Source organism: Nuphar pumila, chromosome 11, assembly GCF_984573655.1.
Source record: "Nuphar pumila chromosome 11, dmNupPumi1.hap1.1, whole genome shotgun sequence".
Classification (NCBI taxonomy): Eukaryota; Viridiplantae; Streptophyta; class Magnoliopsida; order Nymphaeales; family Nymphaeaceae; genus Nuphar; species Nuphar pumila.
This window is the reverse complement of record NC_143259.1, coordinates 43,307,251-43,334,427: the sequence shown is the minus strand read 5'-3', so window position 1 is coordinate 43,334,427 and position 27,177 is coordinate 43,307,251. Positions and strand designations below refer to the sequence as shown.

The 27,177-nt window shown below is 37.8% G+C and overlaps 1 protein-coding gene across 1 annotated transcript in view; it reads right to left on the bottom strand.

The window, feature by feature from the left end:
* LOC149822319 (chromatin remodeling ATPase BRAHMA-like) overlaps positions 1-27,177 on the bottom strand; it is a 61,776-nt gene that overhangs the window by 18,072 nt on the left and 16,527 nt on the right. Inside the window, exons 2-10 of the mRNA XM_089981109.1 lie at positions 18,386-19,726; positions 16,924-18,240; positions 16,731-16,831; positions 16,413-16,500; positions 16,154-16,240; positions 5,174-5,266; positions 5,007-5,090; positions 4,191-4,394; positions 23-265 (exon numbers count right to left, since the gene is read on the bottom strand). Of these exons, the coding sequence (XP_089837235.1) occupies positions 23-265; positions 4,191-4,394; positions 5,007-5,090; positions 5,174-5,266; positions 16,154-16,240; positions 16,413-16,500; positions 16,731-16,831; positions 16,924-18,240; positions 18,386-19,726 (3,558 nt within the window). The remainder of the gene's footprint in view (positions 1-22; positions 266-4,190; positions 4,395-5,006; positions 5,091-5,173; positions 5,267-16,153; positions 16,241-16,412; positions 16,501-16,730; positions 16,832-16,923; positions 18,241-18,385; positions 19,727-27,177) is intronic.

The window sequence follows — 27,177 nt, the reverse complement described above, 5'->3', positions numbered from 1 at the left end:
TAACAAAATTGGAAGCTTATACCTTTGGTGGAAGTGACCCTTCCACATCTTCAACCCGTCGTCTGAGCATAAAAGGCTCCAAAATTTGATGAAGCCGGTGAATGATAATAACTTTTTTCTCTGTTTCCAGCCAGTCATCTTCTGCAGTTTGTGACTGTCCATCCTTTTGAAATGGCTGAGAGAACCAGTCATAAAACGCTTTGCGATTATCAAACACTTCTGGCAGGAGTAAGTTCAAAAGGGACCAAAGCTCCTTCAAATCATTCTGCAGCAAACAAAAAACAAAATTAACCTTGATTATTACCACACAGACACAGTTATGTCATTAACAGCAAAATCTATCACAAAAGCTGCATCTTAAAAATTTAAGCTGAAGCACACTTGCACGAAACATGAGCATTAAAAGATTGTAAAACCAGACAGGACAAACAAACATCTAACCAACAAAAGCTACATACAAAATTTGCTGAAAACACTAAATACAAAAAATATGTCCTTTGAATACACAAAACAAAACTTGCTGAAACAAGAAGGTTCAACTGCAATATTTTAAAACAGCCTTCAAATCCAAAAAAAGGAAGAAAAAATTTCAACCGCTGCACCACTGCAAGTCATACATTGTAAAATATAATATTTAAGAGGGAAGTTTTCAAAAACACACCTAAAGTTTTGTCAATAATCAACACACTTAAGTTTTCAATATTGTTAAAACCACACCTAACTATTTGCATGGTTGATTTCCGTCAAACATTGTCCTCAAATGTGTTTTAATTACCATTTTGCCAACAAATAACAAAATAACTCATGCCTTTGGTGCCATTTACCAGAGCTATAACAACGGTGTTAGGGGTGGCAATACAGTCAGCATCTTCACCATTTCAGTGGAGAACCTCATCTTTGCCCCAGATACAACCTCAACAATCCAGATGTGCTTGTTTATGCACTACGGTCAGCAATTCTAACATCATCAAAACCACCACCTTGATTTTCACGAAAAAAAACATTTGTTACCATTCTGTGAAGGAAAATCGTATCTAAAAGAATCCAAACTATGTAGCTTCTTCCTCAACGAATTAGGATGTTTTGAAGCTTTACACCTATGTCACAGGGACTCTTCAACTAGGTGCCGCACCCGATGTGATCAACCTGACCCTGGGTGCAGTCAACGCACCCAGGGTCATTTATGTCCATCTTTTGGATTTTATATATATATATATATATATATAATTTTTTATATTTTTTATATTTTTTATATTTTTGCCGCACCCCCGCACCCAAGTTTTTTGAAAGTGCCGCACCCGCGCCCATGTGACATAGCTTTACACGAATTGGTGAATCTTTTTTTAAGAAGTGAAAGGTACCCTCTGAATCACAGTTTTGAGTAAAATTTCGAGTTGGGTTTCTTCAACAGAGATTGTCAATGTGGAGTGGGTTTTTGTGGGGTTCTTGAGTCTGGTCTTATTTACAGAAGTTAGGGTTATTGAGGAAGGGAATCTCAAGAATGTCATTTTAGAGGGAAACCCAACTCGTAAAAGGGGTTCAAGATGCAGAGTGTAACAACATAAGTGAGGATGATTTTTAACTTGTACCACCATGGATGATGGATGATGAGAGAGAGAGAGACAGAGATAAAACAAAGGTCAGTTGGTAAGAAAGAATGGTGGGTGGGAAAGCATGGACGTAGGAATAAAGAGAAAGAGAGTGCATCAAGGATAACCCAGTAAATTTGGTCTATTAACCCAACTTGGGTTAATGATAACCTATGTCACAGGGACTCGGCAAAACAGATGCCGCACCCGCGTCGACGCGACGCGGGTGTGCGTGCGGGTGCGGCACCTGGTGCGGTCAACACGACCCTGGGTGCGGTCAACGCACCCAGGGTCATTTTGATACATCTTTTTGATTTTTTTTTTAAAATTTTGCCCTATGAAATGGTACAAGGGTGATTCTTTGGACAAATCAGAGGTGCCGGAAAAATGCAAAGGGTGTTTTGGAAGGGGTGTTGTTTTAGAGTTGATACCTGGGGATTTGAAGGCAATAGGAAAAGGTTGCAGAGTCCTTGTTGCAGTAGCTCCTGCTGCAACTGCACCACAGGGACATCGTATAAATCGCTCGACCTGCCCTCACTGTTATAAAAGGTGGGGCTGTTGTTACAACGGGAGAAGGGAGGCATCCTAAAGGGGAACGCATCGGTGCGAGACAGCTTTTGAGGCGCCGGACTAATACCTTCCCTCTCTTCACCGGAATCATTCACGGCCAAGGCTGCTGCTGCGCCTGCAAAGCTCCCTGCTGTGCCTGCACTACTACTGCCCCGGTCTCTGATGCGCAACCAATCTCCCCCTTTCATCCTTTGCTGCTTCCAACATTCGGCCTTTGGGACAAATTAGTAAAGCTAACGCTGCTGCCCCTTATTACTTCAAATCACATCACACTAACCCTTTACATGTCTCGAGTGTTGCACCCAACCAGGGTTGGGGACTCTAACCAAAGTTCCTTCACGTGATGCACTAACTAATTGCCCCCAACTAGTCTCACCTCCACTTCCAGAAGGAAAAAGCGCAAAACACAAAATCTCCAAATATCTTATTATATGTCATAAAGAAATCTAAAAATGTAAAAGTAGAAAAGATGGCTGGAGGCGGTACGGTCACGGAAACAGAGGTCAAAACTAATAAAATATTGACTGGTGATTTTAAAGCCCGAGTAATTACGCGGGACGACTTTTAAATATGCCTTGCCCAGGACCCACGTTGGGGGAACCCGGACCCCTTTTAAATATATATATATATATATATATATATATACTTTTTTTTTTAAATTTGCCGCACCCCCGCACCCGGGTTTTTTGGAAGTGCCGAATCCCCGCACCCGCACCCGCTCCCGCACCCATGTGACTTAGATGATAACCCAAGTTAAACTAACAGTAATCTGGTTTTAAATAACAGCACAGAAACTTAGGTGTGTTTTTGCAATAATCAAAGCTTAGGTGTGTTTTTTATTATTACCAAAACTTTAGGAGCATTTTTTAAAATCTCCTTAAGAAAATGCTTCAAAATTCAAGAAATTTGCTTTATCTCATGGCAAGAAGAGAGCAATGATCGATAACCAAAAGTAATTATGAAATATTGCAAATTCAATACTTTCAGCATTAAGGATAAACGAAAAGTGGCCAAGAGAGTTCCTAAACAAAAGAGCACAAAAATATAATAGTACCACCAAAATAAGACAGAAGGGCTACATCACATAGACACAGGCACAAGTAGGGGACCCGACGTGTACACACTCGTTACAACATGAATTGTGTAAAACTAGGATAAAGACACAGCTGCATATATATATATATATATATATATATATATATATATATATATATGGATCACTAGAACATGAGAACTACCGTGTGAACTGCGATTTTTATGGGTTTTTTGTTCGTCTCTTTAATCCAACCATGTTGATGTGATCTACATGGATGGTTTTATAGGGATCAGCTCTTGAATCATCCAATTATGATGCATTACCAAGATTTTTTAAGGCTTTAAAATCAATGGCTCAGAATCCTCATAAATATTCAAGCATCAAAAAATCTTGTTTTTTCATCGAAAATACACGATCCAACAGTTTATTCCTAGCAAATTCACCATGCTGAACACGGTTGCATGGTCGGATTTGCAAAAAAAAGTGTTGGAAATGCCCAGTTGGCACAGTAATTCTAATATTCTAGAGGCCCTATATAGACATACATACATACACACACACACACACACAGACACATGCTGAATGGGTTTTTCAGGCCTTTTGTTTTATTTTCAAATTTTGACCATACTGATGTGATACACGTGCTTGATTTTATAGGGATCGGCTCTTAAAGCGTTTAATTCCGACATGTGCATTTTTATAATGTTTGAAAAATTAACAGCCCAAAATCTTTGTAGTTTATGAGGCTCCAAATATTTTTTCCATAAAAAAACCATTGTCCAGATGTCGATTCCTAGTAAATCAACCATGATGAACACATCTATGGGGACAGAATTGCGAAATAGCACCCAAGAAACCACTAACAGTCAAAAGGTGGGGGGATGGGAAAATTGGAGGAAAGGATACTAAAACTTTTGATTAGGAAAACTACAATGAGTTAGGCACCAAAAATAATCTCACAATTCAGATTCAAACAAAATTAACCAGTCACAAACCTGTAGTGGTGTCCCTGTTAGAAGCAACCGTCTCTGACAACGATATTTATCAAGATCGCGTGCCAAGCGTGAATTTCTGTTTTTCATGCGCTGAGCTTCATCAATTATTATATACTTCCAATCAACTTTGGAAAGCTTTGAACGATCATTCATGACAAACTCGTAAGTTGTGACCAGCACATTAAACTTCATGGCACAAACTTCCTACAAACAGATGGAACAGAACATTTCAGCACCAAAGTTTATTCCGAATAAATTCATTGCAGAGATACAGAATCTTCAAAATTATGCTACAGATAAAAGCAACTTCAAATTTGAGTACTATAAATTGGGAAAGTTAATATAATCCTATAGTTACCTCCATGCAGCACACTTAGCATCACAAGACAACATTTATGGTTCGTATTAAAAAATGGATTCAACAAATCAGTTTGTTATATTCAGCTATGTACACACGCATTTATGATGCAATCATGAGGCAAGAAAAAGTCAATTGACTCATGAAAGAAACTACATTTCGTCTCTGGAAAAGGACAATATCATAAAAATAACAGATAGGTCTGACATCAATACAAAACAAATAAAATACATGCGCATATGAACACCTCTCCCCTTCCTGACTACCTCACTACCCTCAATAAGTTATACTTTGTCATTAAACAAAAGCAATTAATTATTTATTACTCACACTACTTCCAGGCTTTCTTCCGACCTTCAAACTTTTAAAAGCACTCCATCCAGAAACAATTAATAAAGACTAATAATAGCTAAGTGGGGATTAAGGAGAGAGAAAACAGATAAGGTCCCAAATTTTACCTGGGTATATAACTTCATCCGTTCATCTTTAGTACCAACATAGTAAATGCATGAAACTGATGGCAGCCAATTGTGTAGCTCACTCTGCCAATGCAGATGCCATCAGAAGACAAGTTTAAGAAGATGAGTTTGCTTAACTATGTGGCATTTAAACAAAAGAATGCTACCTTCCAATTAACCATAACAGCATTTGGAACAATTATAAGATGTGGTCCATAGTTTCCCTTGAACTCCATCAAATAAGCCATTAATGCCATAACCTGCTTAGAATTAAAAACCAGGAAAGCAGTAGGCACCAGTTAGTGGGAACTCAAATACAAATTTTAATTTTTTTACCAAGTTTATATCTGTCTGTTAAGAAGGATTGGAAATCTTAAAAAACAGTAACAACCATGACAACAGACATTTATAAAAATTGTGGGGTACCATAATAAAAGGAGGAAAATGCATCAAAGCAAATATTTCCATTAAGAACAGATAGATTCTTTCTTCTACTTCACAGGACATTGTTTACTCTTAATTTGCATGGATGACATGAACAATATGATGGTGATTGTACACATAGACATTGTGAAGCATAAAATTAGTGGGTGTTTAAAATGAAAGACATGGGAGTTCTACACTATTATTTGGGTTTAAAGATTTTGCTTATTCTAAGAAGGATATTTTTCCAGCATAAGTATGCCATAAATCTTGTGTGGCATATGCTAGACTAGCTATATGTTAAGCAAGTAGATATATCAATTAAGGTTGATTGCAAGCATCGATTTACAGATGAAGGGCTGCTGAATGATCCTACCATCTATCAGCAACTAGTTGATAGTTTGATCTATTTAACTATTTAGAAGCTAGGTACCACTTATGCAGCTTATACAGTTAGTCCGTTCTCTCTCGAAATGGCATGGAATCCGAGATGCAAGAAATACAAAAGAATAACTACAATTTTATCCAACATAAATGAAATCCAAATGCATTCTCATAAGGCATTTGGCTAGATACAATAAACCATACATAGCCATGAGGAAAAACAATACATATATAGAGGATGGACAACATATAGAGGAAGACATAACGGCTAGAGCTAATTCTAACGGCTAGTTTGACTAGTCAAACTAGCTTTTAGAGCAAATCCCAACAGCTAGTTTAACTATTTAAACTAGCCATTAAAGCAAATCCTAACAGCTAGTTTGACTAATCAAACTAACCGTTACAAACCCCAACAGCTAATTGGTCATTCAAAAAAATGACTAAAAAATAGAAAATACAAAAAACAAATATTTAGCCATTTTAATAATGACCAAAAAAACCAATCTAACCTAAAGTATACATTAGGTATACATAACCTAAATCCTAAAAAGTACAAATAGAAAATACCTAACAACTAAATATACAAAAGTATACTTTGAATACAAGAAAATATTCATATGCATATACAAAACTTAAATAAAATCTCATAACATCATACATTATCAAATAAGGCCACTAAAGAACTCATACACAAGAGATAATTTAAGAGAATGCATGCATACAAATTCCACAAGTTTCTAAGAAATACCAAGAAATACTCATGCTTACAAAGAATTAGCCTTAAGCTTCTCAACAAAAAATCCATGAACTTGAAGTCATACACAAAGAAGACATGCCTTTACACATATAATGATGAGGTACTCAAACAAGAATCTAAGTGCCACAAAAGCAATAAGAAATACACGCTCAAGGATACTAAATCACTCAAGTACATCTTAAATAAAGAGAGTTCAAAACATAAGAATCAAAACTACAAACACACATGTATATCTCACAAAATCATATAACAAAAACAAATAAATATTGTAAATCATATCAAAATATTTAATTAAAATTTTAAATCAGCACCAATATGAATGCAATTAAATCCAAGAAAAGAGCAATACTCAAATAAGTTTGAAAAAGAAACAATACTTAAACTAACACCCAAGAAAATATATACTAAAACGATTTCAAAGAGTTCAATCATTTGCTTATTAACAAGCATGAAACAAGAAAGTTCCAAAATGACCTTTTAAAAATAACAAACAGTTTTAATATTTTTTCAAAGATATGATAAATAAGTGTTTTCTCATACATAAAGCATGAGATAGACAACACAGGCAAAAATAATTATATATATAAAGATTTAAGATGCATACCGGATCAAGATTTTCTGTGAATCCAAGCCATACATCGATCAAAACTCCTTCACGAAGCACGAACTTGAACCAAAGAATCCCAAAATTCAAAAAAACAACATACCAAGAAAATTTTTCTTGACTCTGATACCATGTCACAAAATGGAACGAAATCCCCAAGACACAAGAAATACAAAAGAATAACAATAATTTTATCAAACATAATGCATTTGGCTAGATACAATAAACCATACATAGCCATGAGGAAAAACAAGACATAAAAAATTAAATATTTATTAAAGAGAAATATTCACACAAATAAACAAGTCAACCTTACCACAATACTCATGCACATAGACACTATATACATCCATCCTCTCTCACCTATACAACAGTCAAACTAGCATTTACAAACCCCAACAACTGGTTGGTCATTCAAAAAAATGACCAAAAAATAGAAAATACAAAAATAAAATATTTAGTCATTTTAATAATGACCAAAAAACCCAATCTAACCTAAAGTATACATTAGGTATACTTAACCTACAACAAACAACAACAACAACAACTACGCCTTCATCCCAAAACAATTGGGGTCGGCGATATGAACCAAAAAAGAAAATCATTTTGGGTCTTCCACATGAATCCTTCTTCTCCAATCATTTTTATCCAATGTCATGTCCTCGGTGAGGTTCAAAGCATTCATATCCTTTCCTATCATCTCCATCCAAGTCTTCCTAGGCCTACCCCGACCTCTTTTAACTAATATATTTTCCCATTTCTCCATCCTTCTAATTGGAGCATCATTAGGCCTTCGCCGAATATGTCCAAACCACCGTAAACGATTCTCTCTCATCTTTTTTAGGATTTAGGTATACTTAACCTAAATCCTAAAAAGTACAAATAGAAAATACCTAACTACTAAATACACAAAAAGTATACTTTGATATACTTTGAATACAAGAAAAAAAGAAATACAAGAGAAATAAAAATACAAGAAAAATACCTAAGTACACCTTGGTATACTTAGATATATACAAACAATACATGTATTTTAAGTTTTAACACGGTCATCAGTTCTCTCTCAATACAGGTTATCTGTTGTGGTTGTGTTAGAATGCATCAAGTCTTGTTCTTTTCCCCAACATCCTATCTTGACCTTAGAGCAGATTATCATTCAAATTTTGGAGGATCCAGTGACATTGTCACTCTATCACGAGGTTTTTTTTTTGTTTTCTTTGGTGTTCTTTGACATCAGAGCATAAAATGAAACAACAAAAGATTGTTTTATTAACTGTAGATGTCTGTCACGAACTCATGGCACAATTCACTGCAGAGATTGTACGGCTATGTTGGTTCCTCATACATATAAATGTAGTGTTAACATCACCCATCAAACTTTTATTGTGACAATCAAAGTGCCATTCACATTACCAAAAAACCTGAGTTTCATGACATTGATGTCAATATTTCATTGTCCTATATAAAGATCAATGCAATAGAAGCTAACTTCATAAAAAGGTTGAGTTTGAAGGAGCATGTAGAAATAGCAGCAGGGACACTTTTCATATTTTTTTACTTTACTGTCTGCATACATGGTCAGGGCATTCTCATCATTTTTACATTTTATTCTTTGTACTAGCAATATAAAAGTTGACTAATGCCATATCAATGACCATCTGAATAACAGTATATTGTTCAATTTGACCACCTTCTCTAGGCCATTCTCTTCTAGATTTTTTTTAGAGATATTGGGTTTCACTTTTCTCTCTTTGGCGCAAAACATGAAGCCAGAAGAAGGGATTTAACTAAACTCAGCATTATACATAGCTACCAACATATCTCAATGAAAATTTAATGAATCCTTGCGTAAAACTGCAAACTTGAGTGTACCCTTTTCCACTTTCAAACATGCCCTATGATGCTATCAATGAAAAATCCATCCTAGTTATCCCTCTCAACCTACATAGTTCTAGAAAAGCTACAATGCCAGAGATGGCCACTCCAAAATAAATTTCAATCCTTGTGTATGGAGAAATGTTCCAATTAAAAGTTATACTCTAATTAGAAACTAAAGGATTGACTTTATCCACAACTGGTCCCCTACCTTCTTAGTTATGCCAGACAAATGCAGTTATAGGATATTCCACTTGATTATATCTTGTGGAGTTTCCCAATTAAAATATTATATGCAGGACATGTTAAAAAGTAAAAACAATCAAATTGGGGTCTCCATGAGATATAGCTTGCTGCGCACAGGCATTATGTTTCTCAATATTTTCATAAGTATCATTAGAAGTTTTAGCATACATAGTTGCCTTTGCTCAACGAAGCAAAGCCAAAATTCTTTTGTAGAACAAGCAACAAATGGATATTGGCATTCCTATTTGGAAGGCAACATTCACATCAGCTATCTAGCTATGTCACATGAGTACCGGTGCGGGTACGGAGGGTACGATACGGCAATTTCAAAAAATGTGGGTACGGGGACATGGTTTATATATATATATACACGCAGCTACTTTTCCTAATTGATCTTACATTTGATCAACAATTATAAATTACAGTTTTCCAGTCAAAGAAGAAAAGAGGGTCAAGACATTTGATTAAGGGAAATTTACATATAGGCACATGATATATGGCAAAATTATGTTTGACTGGCTTGGGTTTCAAATATTTAGTGTAAATGCTTAACCTTTTAAGAAATGGCTGAGATGATCGCCTCGCCTGAGTAGCTTTCTCTCTCTAAAATTACTTAAAGAGAGAGTTTGGTTCTGGGTCTAGATTAGATATGGATCCACTATATTATGATCCATATATAACATATCTTATAAAAGACGAAGGCTCTCTCTCTCTCTGATTGTTGCAGGAAGAAGAAGAAAAAGAGGAGGTACTCTCTCTCTCTCTCTCTCTCTCTCTCTCTCTCTCTCTCTCTCTCTCTCTCATTTTCAATAATGTTATTTGAGGGTTTTGGGCATTCCAAAAAAAAAATCAATAATGTTATTTGGGGGTTTCTGGCATTCCAAAATTTCGCGATGAATTGATGATTCTATACCCTGTAATCGCACGTGCGCGAAAAAGGTCAAACTCTGCATTTGCTAATGCTGTGATTTGATTTTTTTATGACTGATTTATGTGATTTTGTTGTTGGCTATCAGGTTGTTAACATTTATCGTTAAGTAGAAAAAATGTGTATACACAATCTGTTTAGACGTTTTCCTTGAAATAAAATATTTTTTATTAGATTCATGTTAGAGTTATGGTTTCCCTAGTACTTGGCGTCAAACTGATTCTCTGTGGAGTTCAGTTTTGACGTCCTCTAATGTTTGACAGTGATCATATGTCCTTCCTAGTGAACGGTTTGATTTTAAAAAAAAATAGTTTTTTTTTTAAAATCTGATTATTGTTCTTTCAATCCTGTTGAGACACATCTAAAATTTTGTTCGTCCATTCTCCGTCATCTGAATGCAATATCGAAAGTTTGTTTATTGTGAATATGCTTAGAAGATACTGCAATAGTGCATGTTTCATTTTATGTTTTTATATTATTGTTGTAGACTTGCAGTCTTGAATGTGCATTGAAAATTCAGAATGAATGTGAATTTGTCCAATTGGTTCACATTTTATGATATTAGCCTTGGTAATGCATGTTAAAACTGACTTTTATTGCTTTGAAGTTTGCACTCAATGTGGTTTTTACTCTTTTATATTTCTCATGTATCTTTGTTTTTAGTTGTTGTATACTGATTCATGCTTCACACTCAATATTATAAATCTTGATTGTGTGCATAATTGATTGATTTTAATATATATATAATATATATATATAATTTTTTATGTTTTTGACTTGCCGCACCCCCCACCCAAGGTTTTTTAAAGTGCCGCATCCCCACACCCGCCCATGTGACATAGCCTGCAGTGAGTATCCATCATAGTCACCTGTAACGTTCAAAGTAATTTTTTGGTAAGGGTTTTTCTTGGAGATATTTTCAAAAAGTGGTTTTTTCAGGAAAATCTCGGAAGCTTTAAAAATTGAAAAAATATAGATAGCAATAAGAGACATAGAAAAATAATAGGTTTTCTATGCAAAAATATAAAGAAACAAATTTTAAGAGTTTTTAAAATATAAAAGAAACCAAAAACAGAAAAACTGAACTAAAATATATAAAATAAGAATTTTTACAAAATACCAGAAAAATATCGTGATATTTTCATTTTGGTGATATTTTGTCGCTATTATCGAACTAGATCAAAATGATGATAATATCGTGATATTTTCACAATATCGGTGATATCAATGACACTGGTATCCATCATCATTTTTTTAAGGTTGTTCAACCTAGATCCGATCTTACATGTGGACCTGGTTTTGGGTCCACATCCAACAAGAACCAACCACTTATGCTACAGATCCAACACAGATTCATCTATGGACTGTGTATCTGATGAAGTGATGATGGATCAGGTTCAGACCCAGTTTGGGACACTGACTCAATTGCATACCAAGCAAGATTCAAATAACTTTTCAGAAAATAGGAATCCAACCAACTCCAATAAAGCATCATAGCAAGAAATCACCAAAAAAATACCCTTTGCACTCCAACCTAAATAATTTTAGGCTCTGTTTAGGAGCATGTATTTGGTAACAAAGTCACATGCAATGTTGTTAAAAACGTGCCTCAAGGCGCAAAAGGCACGCCTCACCCCAAGGCGAGGCCCCTTTTGACTTGAGGAACAAGGGAAAAGTGTTAAATGCCTGAGGCGTACTCCTCATACGCTATGAGGCGTGCCCCCCTTTATTATCAGGCCAAATGGGGGTCAAAGCCCCCATTTGACCCAATTTTGGGGGAAAATACAGGGAGACCCCAACCCTAATTAGGGTCGGGGCCTCTCTCTCTCTCTCTCTCTCTCTCTCTCTCTCTCTCTCTCTCTCTCTCTCTCTCTTCTCTCTGCCGAAAGGAAGAAGATGAGGAAGGTTGGTCTCGCCCTCTCCCACTCTGCCGATAGGTAGTCTCTATTTCTTGTTCTGTTTTTTTGCATTTTTTATGTTAGTTATTTTTTTTAATATTAGCCACTGTTTTTTATTTCTGCCAAGTGCCAACACAGGGAGTAAGAAGAAGATTCTTCTCTTCCTCTCCCTCTCCCTCTCCCTCTCCCTCTCCCTCTCCCTCCCCCTCCCCCTCTCTCTGCCGACATGTAATATCTTTTTGTCTCTTGGTTCTTTTTTTTTAGCAATCTGTTTTTATGTTAGACATTATTTTTTTAATGTTAGCCTTTTTATTTTTGTACTCTCTTTTGTTTAGATAAGAATGCAATTTTTTTGTCCCTGCATGCACATTTATATAAAGGCAGTAATTGGGAAATACAAATTACAATAAAGATAAGAATTAAGAAATAATAGATTGTATAACATTTGTACTTGTGAATGTTGTAACACTCATTTTGGAGACTTTTGGACAAATATATTAACATTTGGTTGTTTTTTTAGTGCTTATATGCATTTTCTGATGATGACATGCTGTTAAGAAATTTTATTGTTAGAGATTTTATTACTTATTTTTTTATTGAATGCTCATATTTTATTTCTTAGATACTTACATAGATCTAGTTGTTGTATTAATGTTACTTTTACATGTTAATCTCACATTTTTTATACTTATTTGAGTTTTTCTATTAATTATTGGTTGTTACCTCATCAATAAAGCGTTTCTTCTATTTATTTGTAGTTTTAGATATTTTTAAAGTTTTTTAAGTTAAAAAAAAAATTGAGCCTTACGCCTCGCTTTGGTTTTTGGTCGAGCGCCTCGCTACGCCTCAACGTTTTTCACAACATTGGTCACATGTCCTTCAAGATAATTTCTTAGCAAGGGTTTTTCTCGAAGATATTTTCAAAATGTGATTTTTTTTTTTAAGAAATCGTGGAAGCTTCAAAATTTGAAAAAATGTAAATAATAATAAGACAGGAAAATAATTGGTTTTCTATTATTTTTGTTGCAAAAATATGAAAACCAAGTCTTAAAAGTTTTTGAAATACAAAAGCAACCAAAAATAGAAAACCTGAACTTAATACATATAAAAATAAGACATTTTTAAAAATATAGTGATATTTTGCCAATATCACCAGCCTAGCTGAAAATGCTGATAATATCATGATATTTTCAAAAATATTGGCAATATTGGTGACCGTGGAACCGAAATGCCAAATCCTAGATATCCCAAATAGATTTGGGAACATTGGGGGCTATGTCATAGGGATTCGGCCAGACAGGTGCCGCACCCGTGTCGACGCGATGCGGGTGCGGTTGTGGTACCCGACGCCAGAGTTACAGAAAATGCATATGCATAAGGGGAAGCGCGCTTCCCCGAGACGCGCTTCGGAAGCGCGAAACGTGGCGCTTCCGAAACGCACAGGGAAGCGCACGTAAAAAAGAAGAAGTTTGTCCCCCTTTAAAGGGAAGTGTGTCCCCCTTTAAAAAGGGACGCGCTTCTCTTTATAGGGGGATGTGTCCTCCTTTAAAGGGGGACATGTTTCCCTTTAAAGGGGGACGCGTTTACGAAATACCAATTTTACCCTTTTTCAAAACGAAATTGACACGTGAAAAACAAGAAACTAAAAAAAAAATCTGAATAAGGGCAAAACAGACATTTTAAAAAAATCGTGAAAACTTAAGAACGAAGGCTCAGGGTTTTGCTTTTTCACCCGACTTCTCTCTCTCTCTCTCTCTCTCTCTCTCTCTCTCTCTCTCTCTCTCTCTCTCTCTCTCTCTCTCTCTGCCATCGACGACCGGCGATCTGCGACCTCCGACGATCTGCTACCTCTGTCGATCTGCTACCTCCGACGATCGGCGACCTCTGACGATCGGCGACCTCCTCCTTTGTTGACATCCGAAGACCTCGATCGACGTTGGCAATGTCTCTGTTCAGGTATGTTCCTCTCTCTTCCACTAACGTCCGACGACCTCTCTCTTTCGATTCGCTCGAGGTCTCAGCCACTATTCATTCTTGTGTTCAAACTGTTGATCCATCAAAGTGATAGTGATATTCATACCTCTGTGAATGGTTTGTTTCGTGAGTTGCAAGTTGTAGGGATTCAGAGCAGTGGCGTAGCTAGGATTCATGTGTGTGTGTGTTGGGGGGGGAAACAGGGGTGTAGCAAAAAAAATTTGTGTGAGAGTCGGGGGTTCGGGGCAAGGTTGTTAAATGCGATGAGGCGAAGCGAGGCGTTGAGCCTGCGCTTCGCCTCTGAGGCGTACGCCTCTCACAACGTGAGACTCTCAAGCAAGGTTGTAAATGCGATGAGGCGAAGCGAGGCGTTGAGCCTGCGCTTCGCCTCTGAGGCGTACGCCTCTCACAACACAAGTTCGGGGGCAGCGTCCCCGATTTTTTTTTTTTTGACATAAAATAAAAAATGGCTACAATTATTAATAAAAATCTATTTCATATGGACAAATCGAACTATTTGCTGCAGTCAGGGCTGGGTAGGACTGGGCTGGGCTACAAAAATTTGAGGCGTGGATCGACCGGGTCTTTGACCCATGATCCATCCGCGGTTTGGATCCGTGACTCAACGGCTATTTGGGTCTACAGGTTGGATCCATATGGGTCCAACTGTGGATCCAAATATATTTTATTGTTATATTATTTATTATTTTATTTTATTTTTCTAATACATGTGTATGATATTATATATATATGGACCCGCACCGGGGGGAACCCCCTGACCCCCCCTTTTATATATATATATATATATATATATATATATATATATATATATATATATATATATATATATATATATATATATTTTTTTTTTTTTTTTTTTGCCGCACCGCCACACCCAAGGTTTTTGAAAGTGCCGCACCCCCGCACCCGCACCCATGTGACATAGATTGGGGGATTGCCAACACCCACCACTGTTTGGGAGCTGGTTTTCACAACTGGCTGGGGTTGGCATCTCCTTGCCAACTACGAGCTCTTAAACAGCCAATGTAAGCTAAAACGGAATTGAGAAGGCAGACGAGAAGGGACACCCTGTTGGAGTTGCCAACTATATCTAACAGAGGTTTTAGTTGGATTTGGAAAAATGGGAGGGATTTGGAGCTGCCAAATCTCTCTTGGGATTTGTCATATCCAAGCTCCCAACCACTGGTGGATGTTGGGGATTCGGTGAATCCCCCCCCAACACCCACCAACCACGGGCTCCCAAGCAGAGCAGTTTTCCAAGTCCTTGGTTCTACTTCCTCTTTGAGCTCCTTTTCATAAAGCAATTCACCAATTGTTGCCATTAGAACAACAAGCATTTGGCATGCAATAGGCTCTTCCACAGAAGAGGCTATGTTGTTAAATCATCTATTATGGGTGATCTTTTTCTTCTCCAAATAACAGTGAGTATAAACCTCTAATCACTTGAATCTCGTTCAAGCTTAAACTGCCATTCAGTGCAACATTGACGAGGATGTGACATGATACAAAATGTTATTGAGACTTACAAATCATTATAGCCCAAGAAAATGTCTTGTTATCCCCTTGTTCAAGTTTCTCTCTCATATATTCTGTTAAGTAATCATCATAGCAATTGCAAGAATGATCTTTGCACTCAACCAGTTTTCAAGCTCTTATCCCCACATTTCTAGCTCTTTTTTGTTTATTTTTATTGCTTAACCATTAGGTTCACCAAGTTTTACTGAGAAAGGTCAAAATAATACATGAAATAGTTCTAGCAATTACCATATTTGTGGTGCGATGTACCCATAAAAAATATCATGTGATACAAACCTATGCAAAAAGAGAAATCATGATTGAATCAGAGTAAACTTGACCAAAAAAAAATCTTGTGTAAAACATACATAGGCATGTATAGTTTTGTCAATGATGACGCTACATTAAGACAACCAAAGCAACCTAGTCTTATGTGTTATTGATCATGAGATCAGACAAGTAAGCAGAAAGCATCATAGCTCGATGTCTGAAAAGGTACAGTTAATACGATTGATACCCAACCTGTACTGTCTTGCCAAGACCCATTTCGTCAGCCAAGATCCCATTTAGCTTATTGTTGTACAATGAAAGCATCCACTGGAGCCCAACCTGCATGAGGAAAACAAAAACCAAGAAAGAAAATAAAGAGAGAAACAGTCAAACAAGTATGCCGAGGTTCAGTAATAGGAAGAAAGAATACTAACACCAAATATCAATGGAAGCATCAGATCACAGCAGATAAAAGAAGAGGGGATGGAAAAAAAAAGAATATGCAACCTACAAGTTGATAGTCACGTAGAGTCCCTGCCCGTAGCATTGAGGGCTGCCTAATTATTCTTTCATTCACTGCATGAGCAAGATTGTAGTACCTAACAGCCAGAATGACATAAGCAACTCATTAAGCAAAATGAACAGGGAATAAATCAGAAACGTCCTGAAGCCATCAAGAACATTGACAGAAGCAACTGTTGATTGATTACCAAAAAGATAAAGTCAAACTGTATCACTTAAAGAGTCGAAAGAATATAAACAGCAAAAGCAACTGTAAGGTTTCTGATTATCCAAAAGGAGCACTAACGAGCAATTGATAATATCTTACTTGCTATCCTTCCGTGCATTCATTTCAGAAAACCTATTTCTAATTGTCACTTTTTTTCCAGCACACGAAGCTGCAGCTTTTACCTCTTCTTCAGAGAGACCCTGCCGAAATGGAAGGATTTGTTGATGAAATGTGATGGAGTAAAAACTACTGAGAAAAGAATCATGGTTCCAAAAGTCAAGAAGCTACATGCCTGTGCCCTTGCAGCTGCTGCGGCAGCAAGCGAAGCCTCTTCTACTTCTTGGTTATACTTAACATCCTTTATTTTTCCTCCCAGTTTATCAAGGTACTCTTCCGTCTGAGATAAGAATGATGACAGAACAGCATACCGCTGAGCAGAATCCCCAGGCATATTGGTTTGTTGCTCTAACAGCATCTCACGATACCTATCCACATCATTGTTTTTTAAAGCCTCCATTCTCTTGGTTCGGTCTTCATCCTTCCTCTTTGAGAAATCTTTTAGCATTCTTTCGTGATGTTTAGCTACTCCACGGTTACGAGCATTCCGTGCATCACGAATTGCCCAATGAGCTTCAAAAAGCTTTTTGCGCCATTGGAACACAGTTTTCAATTGTTTTTCTCTTGCAGCCCTTTGGGAGAGTTGTACCTGCTTCATGAGCTCCACCCATTGACGTTCACATTGACGTACAAACTTTCGATAAGGCCTGTCAGGCATAGCCATGATCTCCTGCTGCTGCTGGTCAACCTCATCTCTTACACGTGCCTGAAGATCTAATAGGCGAAGCTTTCTCTCTTCAATTTGTAGACGTAAGACAAGGTCAGGTCTTATCCGTTTCCTCTCCAAATTCACAGACAACAAGCAGCCAATCTTTTTTAGATTATCTGATTTTTTCTTGTTAAGCACCTCCACTCCCTCCTGTAATAATAAATCTTTTATATCATATCCTAATGATAGTGCATTTATGTTGCTTGCCTGACTGGCTGCTGATCCAAAAGAATCATGCTTCTTGGTGAAATATGGAGAATCAAAAAGAGGGCCACTGTACTTTCTCACAACACTGACATCTTTCGGTGCTGGTGCAGTGCCTGACACTGTGATTTTTTTAGCCTGTACATTATCAGAAGGAACAGTATGTTGGTGGACAATCTTTCCCTTGTCTTGAGTAAAATCACTTTTCACAGGGGCTCTATTACTCTCTCCCTCTTGCTCGCGATCAGGTTTTGTCAAGGTGGTTGCATTATGCACTTCTTTGGCCACCCCTATGTGCACAGATTGGTTCAATGCACCCATTGATCCTTGTGAATGACTGCTAATGGTTGTTTTCTCCTCAACTGCTACACTTTCCACCTTAAGTGCACCTTGTGATCTATTAGGAGACACGAACTGTTGTGATTTATCACCGGCCAACAAGTTCTTTCCATGCTCTGCTTGGCCCTTCCCAGAAGTTCTCTCCTGTGCAGTGCCTGATGCAGAATATACTGGCTGCGAGTTCAGTGGAGGTGGTGAAATGTTTTGAAGGATATCTTGAGGAAGAACCCCATCTCCTTTCTTTGAATGCAAGAAGGGGAGAAAAAGGGAAACAGAAATTAGTTAAAGGGAAAAAATATACAACTGGCATTTTTCAGCAAAACCTAAAAATCAAAACTCTTGAATTAGTAATATACAGTCAGGAAAAATGAAAAGGACCATATACCTTGAGACGTCTAAAGGCCATTATTTGAGCTTTAAGAACATGGAGTTGCTGTTTAGTAAACCCCAATCGTTGGGGTTGGTTCAAAGATGCAGTTTGGGATGGAAAATTGTGTGGCCCCTCATTTGATGCCACTGACTGTGAAGAGGTGCGACTCGACTGTTGCAACTGCCTGATGTATTGCATTTGCATCGCTTCAGAATCAACAGCACCCTTTGAAATGGACTGATTCAGGCTCTGGCTAGTAGGTGCTGATGGCTGTGTCAGATGCATGATCGGCACACCATTCCCTATTGCAACTGTATGCCTACCAGCCTTGTCAGGATGATTCCCCCTATTTTGGGCATTAACCTGAAGCATTTGATTGTTATTGGTGTTCACTACTTTGGCAGAACCAGAAGCTGAAAAAGAGCCTGCAGGAAATGTCATCTGGGTTTTTGTGGACCCAGCTTGAAGAGACGGTTCAGCCACAGAACTCGCATGAGCAGAGTTTTCATTGACCATACCTGAACGATCATTAACAGGAAGAGGGGGCACAGCTTGTTGTTTGGTTAGAGGTAAGTGTGGCTGCTGTGAGGCAACATTGCCCTCATTGACTTTCTGAATTGCAGCAAACTTAGACTGCCAAAGGGGTAAGAGTTGAGCAACCATGTTGGCATTGGAAGGAAGGGAGAGGTCAACATTATGCTCCATAGCCCAAGCCTGGACAGCTTGTAACTGAAGCATTGCCAACTGGTTATTTGCCATGTTCTGCATACTTGACTGAGCATTTGATGCCTGCACAGGCCTTATCATATTTCCTGTTGTTAATGGTCCCATGACAGCTTGGGGGGGCTTCAAATCACTCCGCTGATCACTACTAACCTGTCCTTGATCCAACTTCTTATCAGTGTGAACAAGATGATCGTTAGACTTTTTAAACACAGATCCCTGTACTTGATTGGCTGCCTGAATAGAAATTAGCTCCTGCATTTTCGTATTGTTCATCCGTACTTCCTGATCCTTAGAAGATGGACCAACCATCCCAGTTTTCATCTGTTGTGCCTGCATATTTCCACTAGCCTTCTGATGAGAGTTCTGGAAAGCATATTGGAGATAAGCTTGATGAACTGGACTTTGCACCTGCTCTTCTAAGCTCTGAACTTTGACCTGACTTTCTTCACGGGCCTGAGAAACGTTTTGTTGTTGAGATACATCGATGAACTTCCTAGCTTGTGGAGGAAAAGGCATTATGCTAGATGAAGGAAAGCTGCTACCCCCCATAACGCCATGGTTACTTCCTGCCTGATAAGCTATGAGGGTGTCATCGCCTTCAGGCTTTCTGAGTTGTGCCTGTTGCAAAGGCTGCATGAAAAGGAAACATCACTTTCATCAGTATTATGAACCTGTAACATCAGGTATGTGTTGCAAGCAAGGAAGGCATTTACCACTTATATAATGAAATCACTAAGGACATTAGCATAAAGGTGGTTTAGAAATACTTATAAATTAATATAAGGCTGATTGTCAAATAATAACCTTGTTCAATTTGACCTTCTTACTAAGATGGCATGTGCAGGGGATACAGACTGGGTTCAGTCTGGCCTGAGCACAGCCTGCCCCATCCCAAATTAATTCATGTAAACACAACCCCAACCTTGCAGATTCAAAAGATTTAGATTCAAGGCCCAAAGACAGCAAATTCCCCTACCAAGGTGGATCTAGGACTCAGTTTTTTGGGCTCCAAACATGTACTATAAAGCCTGTCATGCCAGACAACTGATCCTTGTCCACAATCAACAACTAAGAACCAAGGTCAGAACACCTGATTCTCTAGTTCCTTTTTCAACAGTTGAAGGTATCGAATCCAGGCACATTTCCCTCTTTTCCATCAGAGGCCAAAAAGAAAATTATTTTATTATTAACATAAAGAGGGATAAACAATCACAAAAGATTACACACACATGGAGAGTAGAATTAAAAATCATAGAAATGCCAAATGACAGTTACAAAATGGGTGTGAGGAGAATCTGGTTCCTACCTGATATGAACCAATCCAAGAGAGATCAACTCTTAGACATTTGATGCAAACCCAACTGAGAATCTTCCTTTCCATTCAAACAAGTTTCTTTTGTTTCACAATGGATTGGGCCAGAGCTAAAGCATCGCCCTCTGAGCCATGTACCAGAAAAAGAGCCCAAGAGGGCCAAGACAATCCCATCCTGGTGGCATATGGCTGTGGAGACCAGATGTCCATCGCTATATTAGCAATAAACATTAACAATAACAATTTTCATATTCCAACCTTTATCGTCTAATTATTACTTTTATATTCTTGAACTGCAATAAATACATATTTGTTCAGGCTAGCTTTGTAATCAATATTCTTATGTTGACCTTCAAAAGACAAATCCAAACCTTGAAGTTGTAGCTCTTTGTTAAGAAACTAAACAGACCAAACAACTCTTTTTTACAAGTGTCATTTATGAAGCCAAGATTCTCGTATATATGTATAAGTACACAACACCTTTTTTACATTTTTTTCATTTTTTTGATTGTTTTTCATGAAACTAACCTTACAGATGTGATCTACATGTTTTTCTTAGTGGGAATCGGCTCTTAGATTTTCCCATTACCATGTAACATGGATACTTATAAAAGGGCAACGCACCCATATCGCACCTGCATCAGTACGGGTGCGATATTTGGACACGGCTTCTGCAATGTCAGGTGCAGTCAACCACACCGGGATACATTTCTGTCCGAAACTGGACTCGGTTAACCCTAACCAAGTCCAATTTCTTTTATATTATACATAAACATATGTGCATATGTACACACACACACACACACATATATATATATAGAGAGAGAGAGAAGGGCGTAGCATTGGATGCCCTTCTCGTCGAACATGGGTCGGAAATGCCTGACGCACCATTTTTTTTTGCATGTTTTTTGTCCTTTAGCAGTGAACAGCTTTCATTAAAGAAACCGCACCAAGGAAGGAAGACCCATTCAAAGAAAAAGGTTTTTTTTCTTGCTCAATTATCGGAGGCACTTCAAATATTACTCAAATCTCCATCTACATCTGGTGTCGCAATAACCTCATCTTCTCCTCCAAGTATGTCTTCTTAGATCCTTGATTTTGGGGTCTCCTTTCATATGACACCTCATGAGAATGGTTTATTTGATTTATGCATTAATTCAAAAATGGCCTGTGTTTCAACTACCAATGGAACATCCTTACAAATTAAAAATGTTGGAACCTTAAATTCCTCTAAAAAAATTTTGTGTCAAAATTAAGGGTTGTCCTCAACTAAGTTTAAACCATCTTTCTGTTCCATAAATTTTTTATCATGCTTTCCTAATAGAACCTTTATCTCTAAGAGACCTTTTGAATTAGTGCATTTGAATATCTGAGACCTCCCATCATATCAAAAGGAGGATATTTATATTATGTTACTTTTATTGATGATTTCAGTAGATATGTATGGATATATTTTCTTAATTTCAAATCTGATGTATTCCCTTTTTTTTTAAATTGCATATGATTGTCAAAAATTAATTTCAAAGCAACATCTCTATTCTTAGATCTGGTTCGGGTGGTGAATACTTATCAAATGAGTTTCAAAATTATCTAGAACTAAACAGGATTTGTCACCAAAAGTCATGTCCTAGAACTCCCCAACAAAATGGGTTAGCAGGAAAAAAAAAGACATATTTTAGAAACTACTAGGCCATTACTTATTTCTGAAGATATTCTAAAAAAAATTGGGTCAAGGCTGCTCTAACATCAACTTATTTAATAAATAGAATGGCTTCATCATCCTTGCAAAACACATCTCCATATGAAAAACTATTTGAAAGAACGTCTGATTTCAAGCGATTGCAAATTTTTTGTCTAAGTGCTTTGTACTTTTGCATAAAAGAGATAAATTGTCTCCAAAAGCCATTAAATATATATTCATGGGTTATGAAGAGAACAAAAAAGGATATAGATGTTTTGACCCTTAGAGTAACAAACTATATGATTCTAAAGATGTAACATTTTTGAAAAATAAAAATGGTTTTGAGAGAACCAAAGAAAACAATGAAGTCGATTATTTCTTTCTATTTGATCTCTTGCCACAAGAAGGGTTGAGTTCTTGTGATGATTCTTTGAATGACATAGGGGATAATCCCTTAAATGACAATGAAAATGGTGATGATAATGTGCATTCAATTAATGAGAATGATGAATCATCTATAAATAATGATATAGTTGATAAACCTATTCAAATTTATACCGGGCGTGAACAAAGAAATCCTTGAAATGCTTTAGAAAAATATTTTCAAAATCTCTCATTAGAAGAAACCTCACTTAGAAGATTCAATCGCATCTCTAACTCACCAAGTAGGTTTGTATCTTATGATACATTGACACCAAAATATAGGTCATGTCTAATAGCATTACATTCCTATCATGAACCATCACACTATAATGAAGCTAAAAAATTTCCATGAAGGGTTGAAGCTATGAATATAGGACTTAAAGCTCTTGAAAAAGCTAAAATATGATAAATAACTTCATTACCCATAGGAAAAAAATTTATAGGATGTGAATGGGTTTTTAAGGTTAAAACCCACTATGATGGGTCTCTAGAATGATATAAAGCCAAGTTAGTGGCCAAAGGGTACTCTCAAGAGTATGGTATTGATTATGAAGAAATATTTGCCCCAGTAGCTAGAATGACTACTGGCAGCACCCTCGTAGCCGTTACATCTATTAAAAAATGACTCATCTACCAACTAGATGTAAAAAATGCTTTTCTAAATAGTGAATTAAATGAAGAGGTTTACATAGATCCTCCGTCGGGGTTTTGTATTGAAAAGGGTAAAATTCTTAAACTTAAAAAGGCTTTTATATGACTTAAAACAAGCTCCTAAAGCTTGGCATGATAAATTTAGTAATGTAATGACTCATCTTATTTTCATTCATGTTATACTGACACTGCTCTTTTTGTTAAAAGTACAGGTTCTATGGTTGTTATCCTTCTATTTTATGTAGAGGATATGATTATCAGTGGAAGTGACAAACAAGGAATCACTGACATTAAAAATATTTTAAAAGAAAATTTTGATATGTCTGATTTAGGTTTTTTGAGATACTTCTTAAGCATTGAAGTTGTGTACTCTCCCAGAGGGTTCATCCTTTCTCAAATGAAACTTGTTGTTGATATTTATACCAAGTCCGGTATCACAGATGATAAGAAGATAAAAAACCTAGAAGTAATTAATTTTAAATTGAGACAGGAAGATGGGACTCTACTTGAAGATCCTACTCCTTATTGCCAACTTGTTGGGTCACTCAGATACTTATCCATCACTCGGCCAGACATATCTCATGCAATTCACTCTGCCAGTCAGTTTCAGCATGATCCTACCATTGTGCACATGAGTGTTGTCTTGAGAATTGTTAGATACATCAAGAATATTATAACCAAGGGGTTTTTTTATCCTCATCTTCTTCATTTGATTTACATGCCTATATTGATGTTGATTGGGGTGAAAATCCCAATGATAGTCTCAACTACTGGTTTTTATGTATTTTTAAGTGACTATGATTTCATGAAAATGCAAGAAGCAGCATAAAGTATCATTATCCTCAACTGAAGTTGAATATCGTGTAATGGCTACAACAACCATGGAGCGAGTGTGGCTTCAAAGTCTTCTCAGTGATACGGGGATAATCATCTCAACTCCTTCGAAGATATGTTGTCATAATAAGAGTGCAATTTATATCGCAAGCAACGACACCTTCTATAAGCGAACTAAACATATCAAGATGGATTGTCATTATGTTCGTGATGAATATATATGAGAGAAACTATTGCATTGTCGTATGTCATATCAGAGTACCAGTTAACGGATTTCTTCACAAAAGCTCTTCTTCCTCCTCGATTTATTTTTCTCCTTAGCAAACTTTGGGTTATTTTCCTGTAAGTTTGAGGGGGAGTGTTAAAATATATATATAATCTATTTTGTATTAGTTTGCTCGATAGGGGCATTTTTGTCTTTTCACATGTAATTATAGTTGTTTTCTAGAAACAACTATATTCCCCTTTTTCCTTAGGTTATTTTATTTTTTTATTTCTTTTTTTTCAATTAGGGCCCCACTCATAGAGTCGTTGGGGCCCTAACAGTCATAAATATGATCGTTGGGAGCTCCCCAACGACTCTATGAGGGGAGCTCCCAATGGTCTCCCTTCTCCTTTGATGTATATAAATAGGAGTGTGTTCCCCTTATTCCTCTCATTGTATTCCAAAGACCTCTAAAATTATATTTTATTCTTTTAACTTGTTAGTGTTGCCCTTTGAAGGCTTTGTGTATTGCCCCATCCTGGACTTCTTGCTTATGCACCTTTGTGCCTATTGTGCCTTTATAATTGTCCACTATTGGACTTGTTTGGTGCTTTTGCACCTTATACTTGTAATTCCGCATACTTTGATTACACCGACTAGTCGACATCATCCAGAATGGTCCTCTTTTACTATTATTTATACTTTTGCAATTTTTTAAATTCCTGAGATTTTCCTAAGAAAAAACAAAGAAAAACCCTTGACAAGAAATTACCTTGAAAAATATAGGTGACTATGATATAATATATATATCGATAAAAAGGGAACCATGCTTTAAAAAACTCATGCATAGAAAGACAACCATATGTCCTAAACGTTAAAGATATAATAATATAAGGTACCCAAAATATGTATCTCTGCTGTTAACAAGCCTACATGAGTCGAGCCAAGCCAAGCATCCTTGTCCCATGTTCATGCTCGGCTTAGTAAAGCTTCAGGACCAGCTCATTGCTCAGTTTGTCAAGCTTATTTTCACGAGCCCAAACATGCTTTGGATGAGCAGAGCTGAGGTGAGCCACAAGCTGCTCATACTGTTTCACTACCCTAGATTCAGGTAGGTAGAGGGTGAAATGTAGATCTAAAATGCAGGACTAATGTCCCAGCCATTTCAGGGCTCAACCCAATTTGGGATTTAGGCAGTCCTGACCCACTTAGGAAACTCAAGTATAATGCATGCATGGTAAAAGATTTGTAGTCTTCTATCTATGATTCCACACACAATCTATTGGTCAATAACATGGTGTGAGACAGGAATTAAGGTGTTAAATAAAATTAGCTTGGTTTTATTTAAAATGATATCCAGGAAGTAATACAAGCAAAAACCAATCTATTGGTCAATTACATATCACTGGTAAAATACACAAGTTCATTAAGAAATTAGAAAGTCCTCATCCATTTGTCTGTTTAACTGTGCAGTTCAAGTACATATCACTGGTAAAATAGCATGACTTAATGGGCTGGACCAACTCAGACCAAACCTGAGTTCGGACAAACCCAACTGAGTCGGACATGAGGCTTGGTTTCTAAGACCAGATTAAATTCATCCCAACCTGACCGAACCCAAGGAATTGTTGGGTTAGCCTCCAATGACCCAACCCACCGATATCCCAAAAACAACTGCTCCTAATATTCATTCATTCTTAGGAGGAAGCACCTTCATTGCATGAAAGTGCCACTGTTCCCTAGGAAGTCAAACATGACCACATAATTAGAGTGATGATTTGGGCTGTGTTGTTTACACTAACAAAAAATACCAAGACTACAGTTCATAGAAAAGATGTAGGAGATCCCTGTGTTCTCCTCATTACATGAAGAAGAACTTCCACAATGAACAGGATCTTGAGCTGGCGTCAACAACAGTAATTCTCACAGGAATTTTCTAGAATATCCACAAACCATGTCATAAGCTCATCAAGCAATATCTATGTCACACAGACATGGCCACATATACGGGGGTACAGCCATTTTCATGAAGTTTCCAATATTACTTGAATATAACAGGATAGGGAACAGGAGCAAAAATGGAGCATCAATGTCACATAGGTTACTTTTATTTAATTGCATTTATCTCTGAGACTAATTAGCTGGCTATCCTAGAGTTTTCTCCTACAGCATTTGTAAAACCCTTTGGAAAAAATTTGTTGGACCCGGGTCGGATCCAGATTTGGACCCGACCCAGATCCAAAAAGGAGACAGGCGGTCAGGCACCGCTCATTGCCTGTGTGTTTTAAAGATAAAACACGCAGGGGGAGGGACAGTCGGCGACCCCTCCCCCACGCGTCGACCACTGCCCTCCACCTGACAGTGATCGCCGCTTCTCCTCTCGCTCATCTGCCAACGCACATCGACGACCCTCCTCCCTGCTGTCCCCCTCTCTCGTCCGACCCTGCATACCGGCAGCTTCTCCATCGGCGCTCCTCGTCCGGCGTCGCATCTCGCCGGAATCCCAACGTTGGGTTCCCAGGTACCCCCCACTCTCCTTTTTCTTTTCTCCCCTCTCTAATCTCGTTGGAGGCGCCGGCAGGAGGTCGTCGACCTCCTGCCTCTCCTTTTCCCCCTTCCTTTTTTCCAGATGGTGGACGAGAGCCACCGTCGTGGGTGGCTCTGAGTCTGCCAAGGGGGGAGGAGCCGAGGCCCTCTCCTCGTCTTCTCCTCCTTCTGTTGTTTGCAGCTAGGGGGGGGAGGGAGGGTGTGGCAGCCCTTCCCTCGCTCGGGGTCTTCTTGCAGGGGAGGGGCTGAGCCCCTCCCTGAGCCCTCTATTGTAGGGGAGAGGCTGAGCCCCTCTTTCCTTTCTTGTACGCAATGGAGGGGCCAGGCCCCCTCCCTACGTCCTATGTTTGCATGGGAGGGGTCGAACCCCTCCCTGCCTCCGGTTTTTCGGCAGCGGCTTCGCCTATGCCGCTTGGATCCTTTGGCTG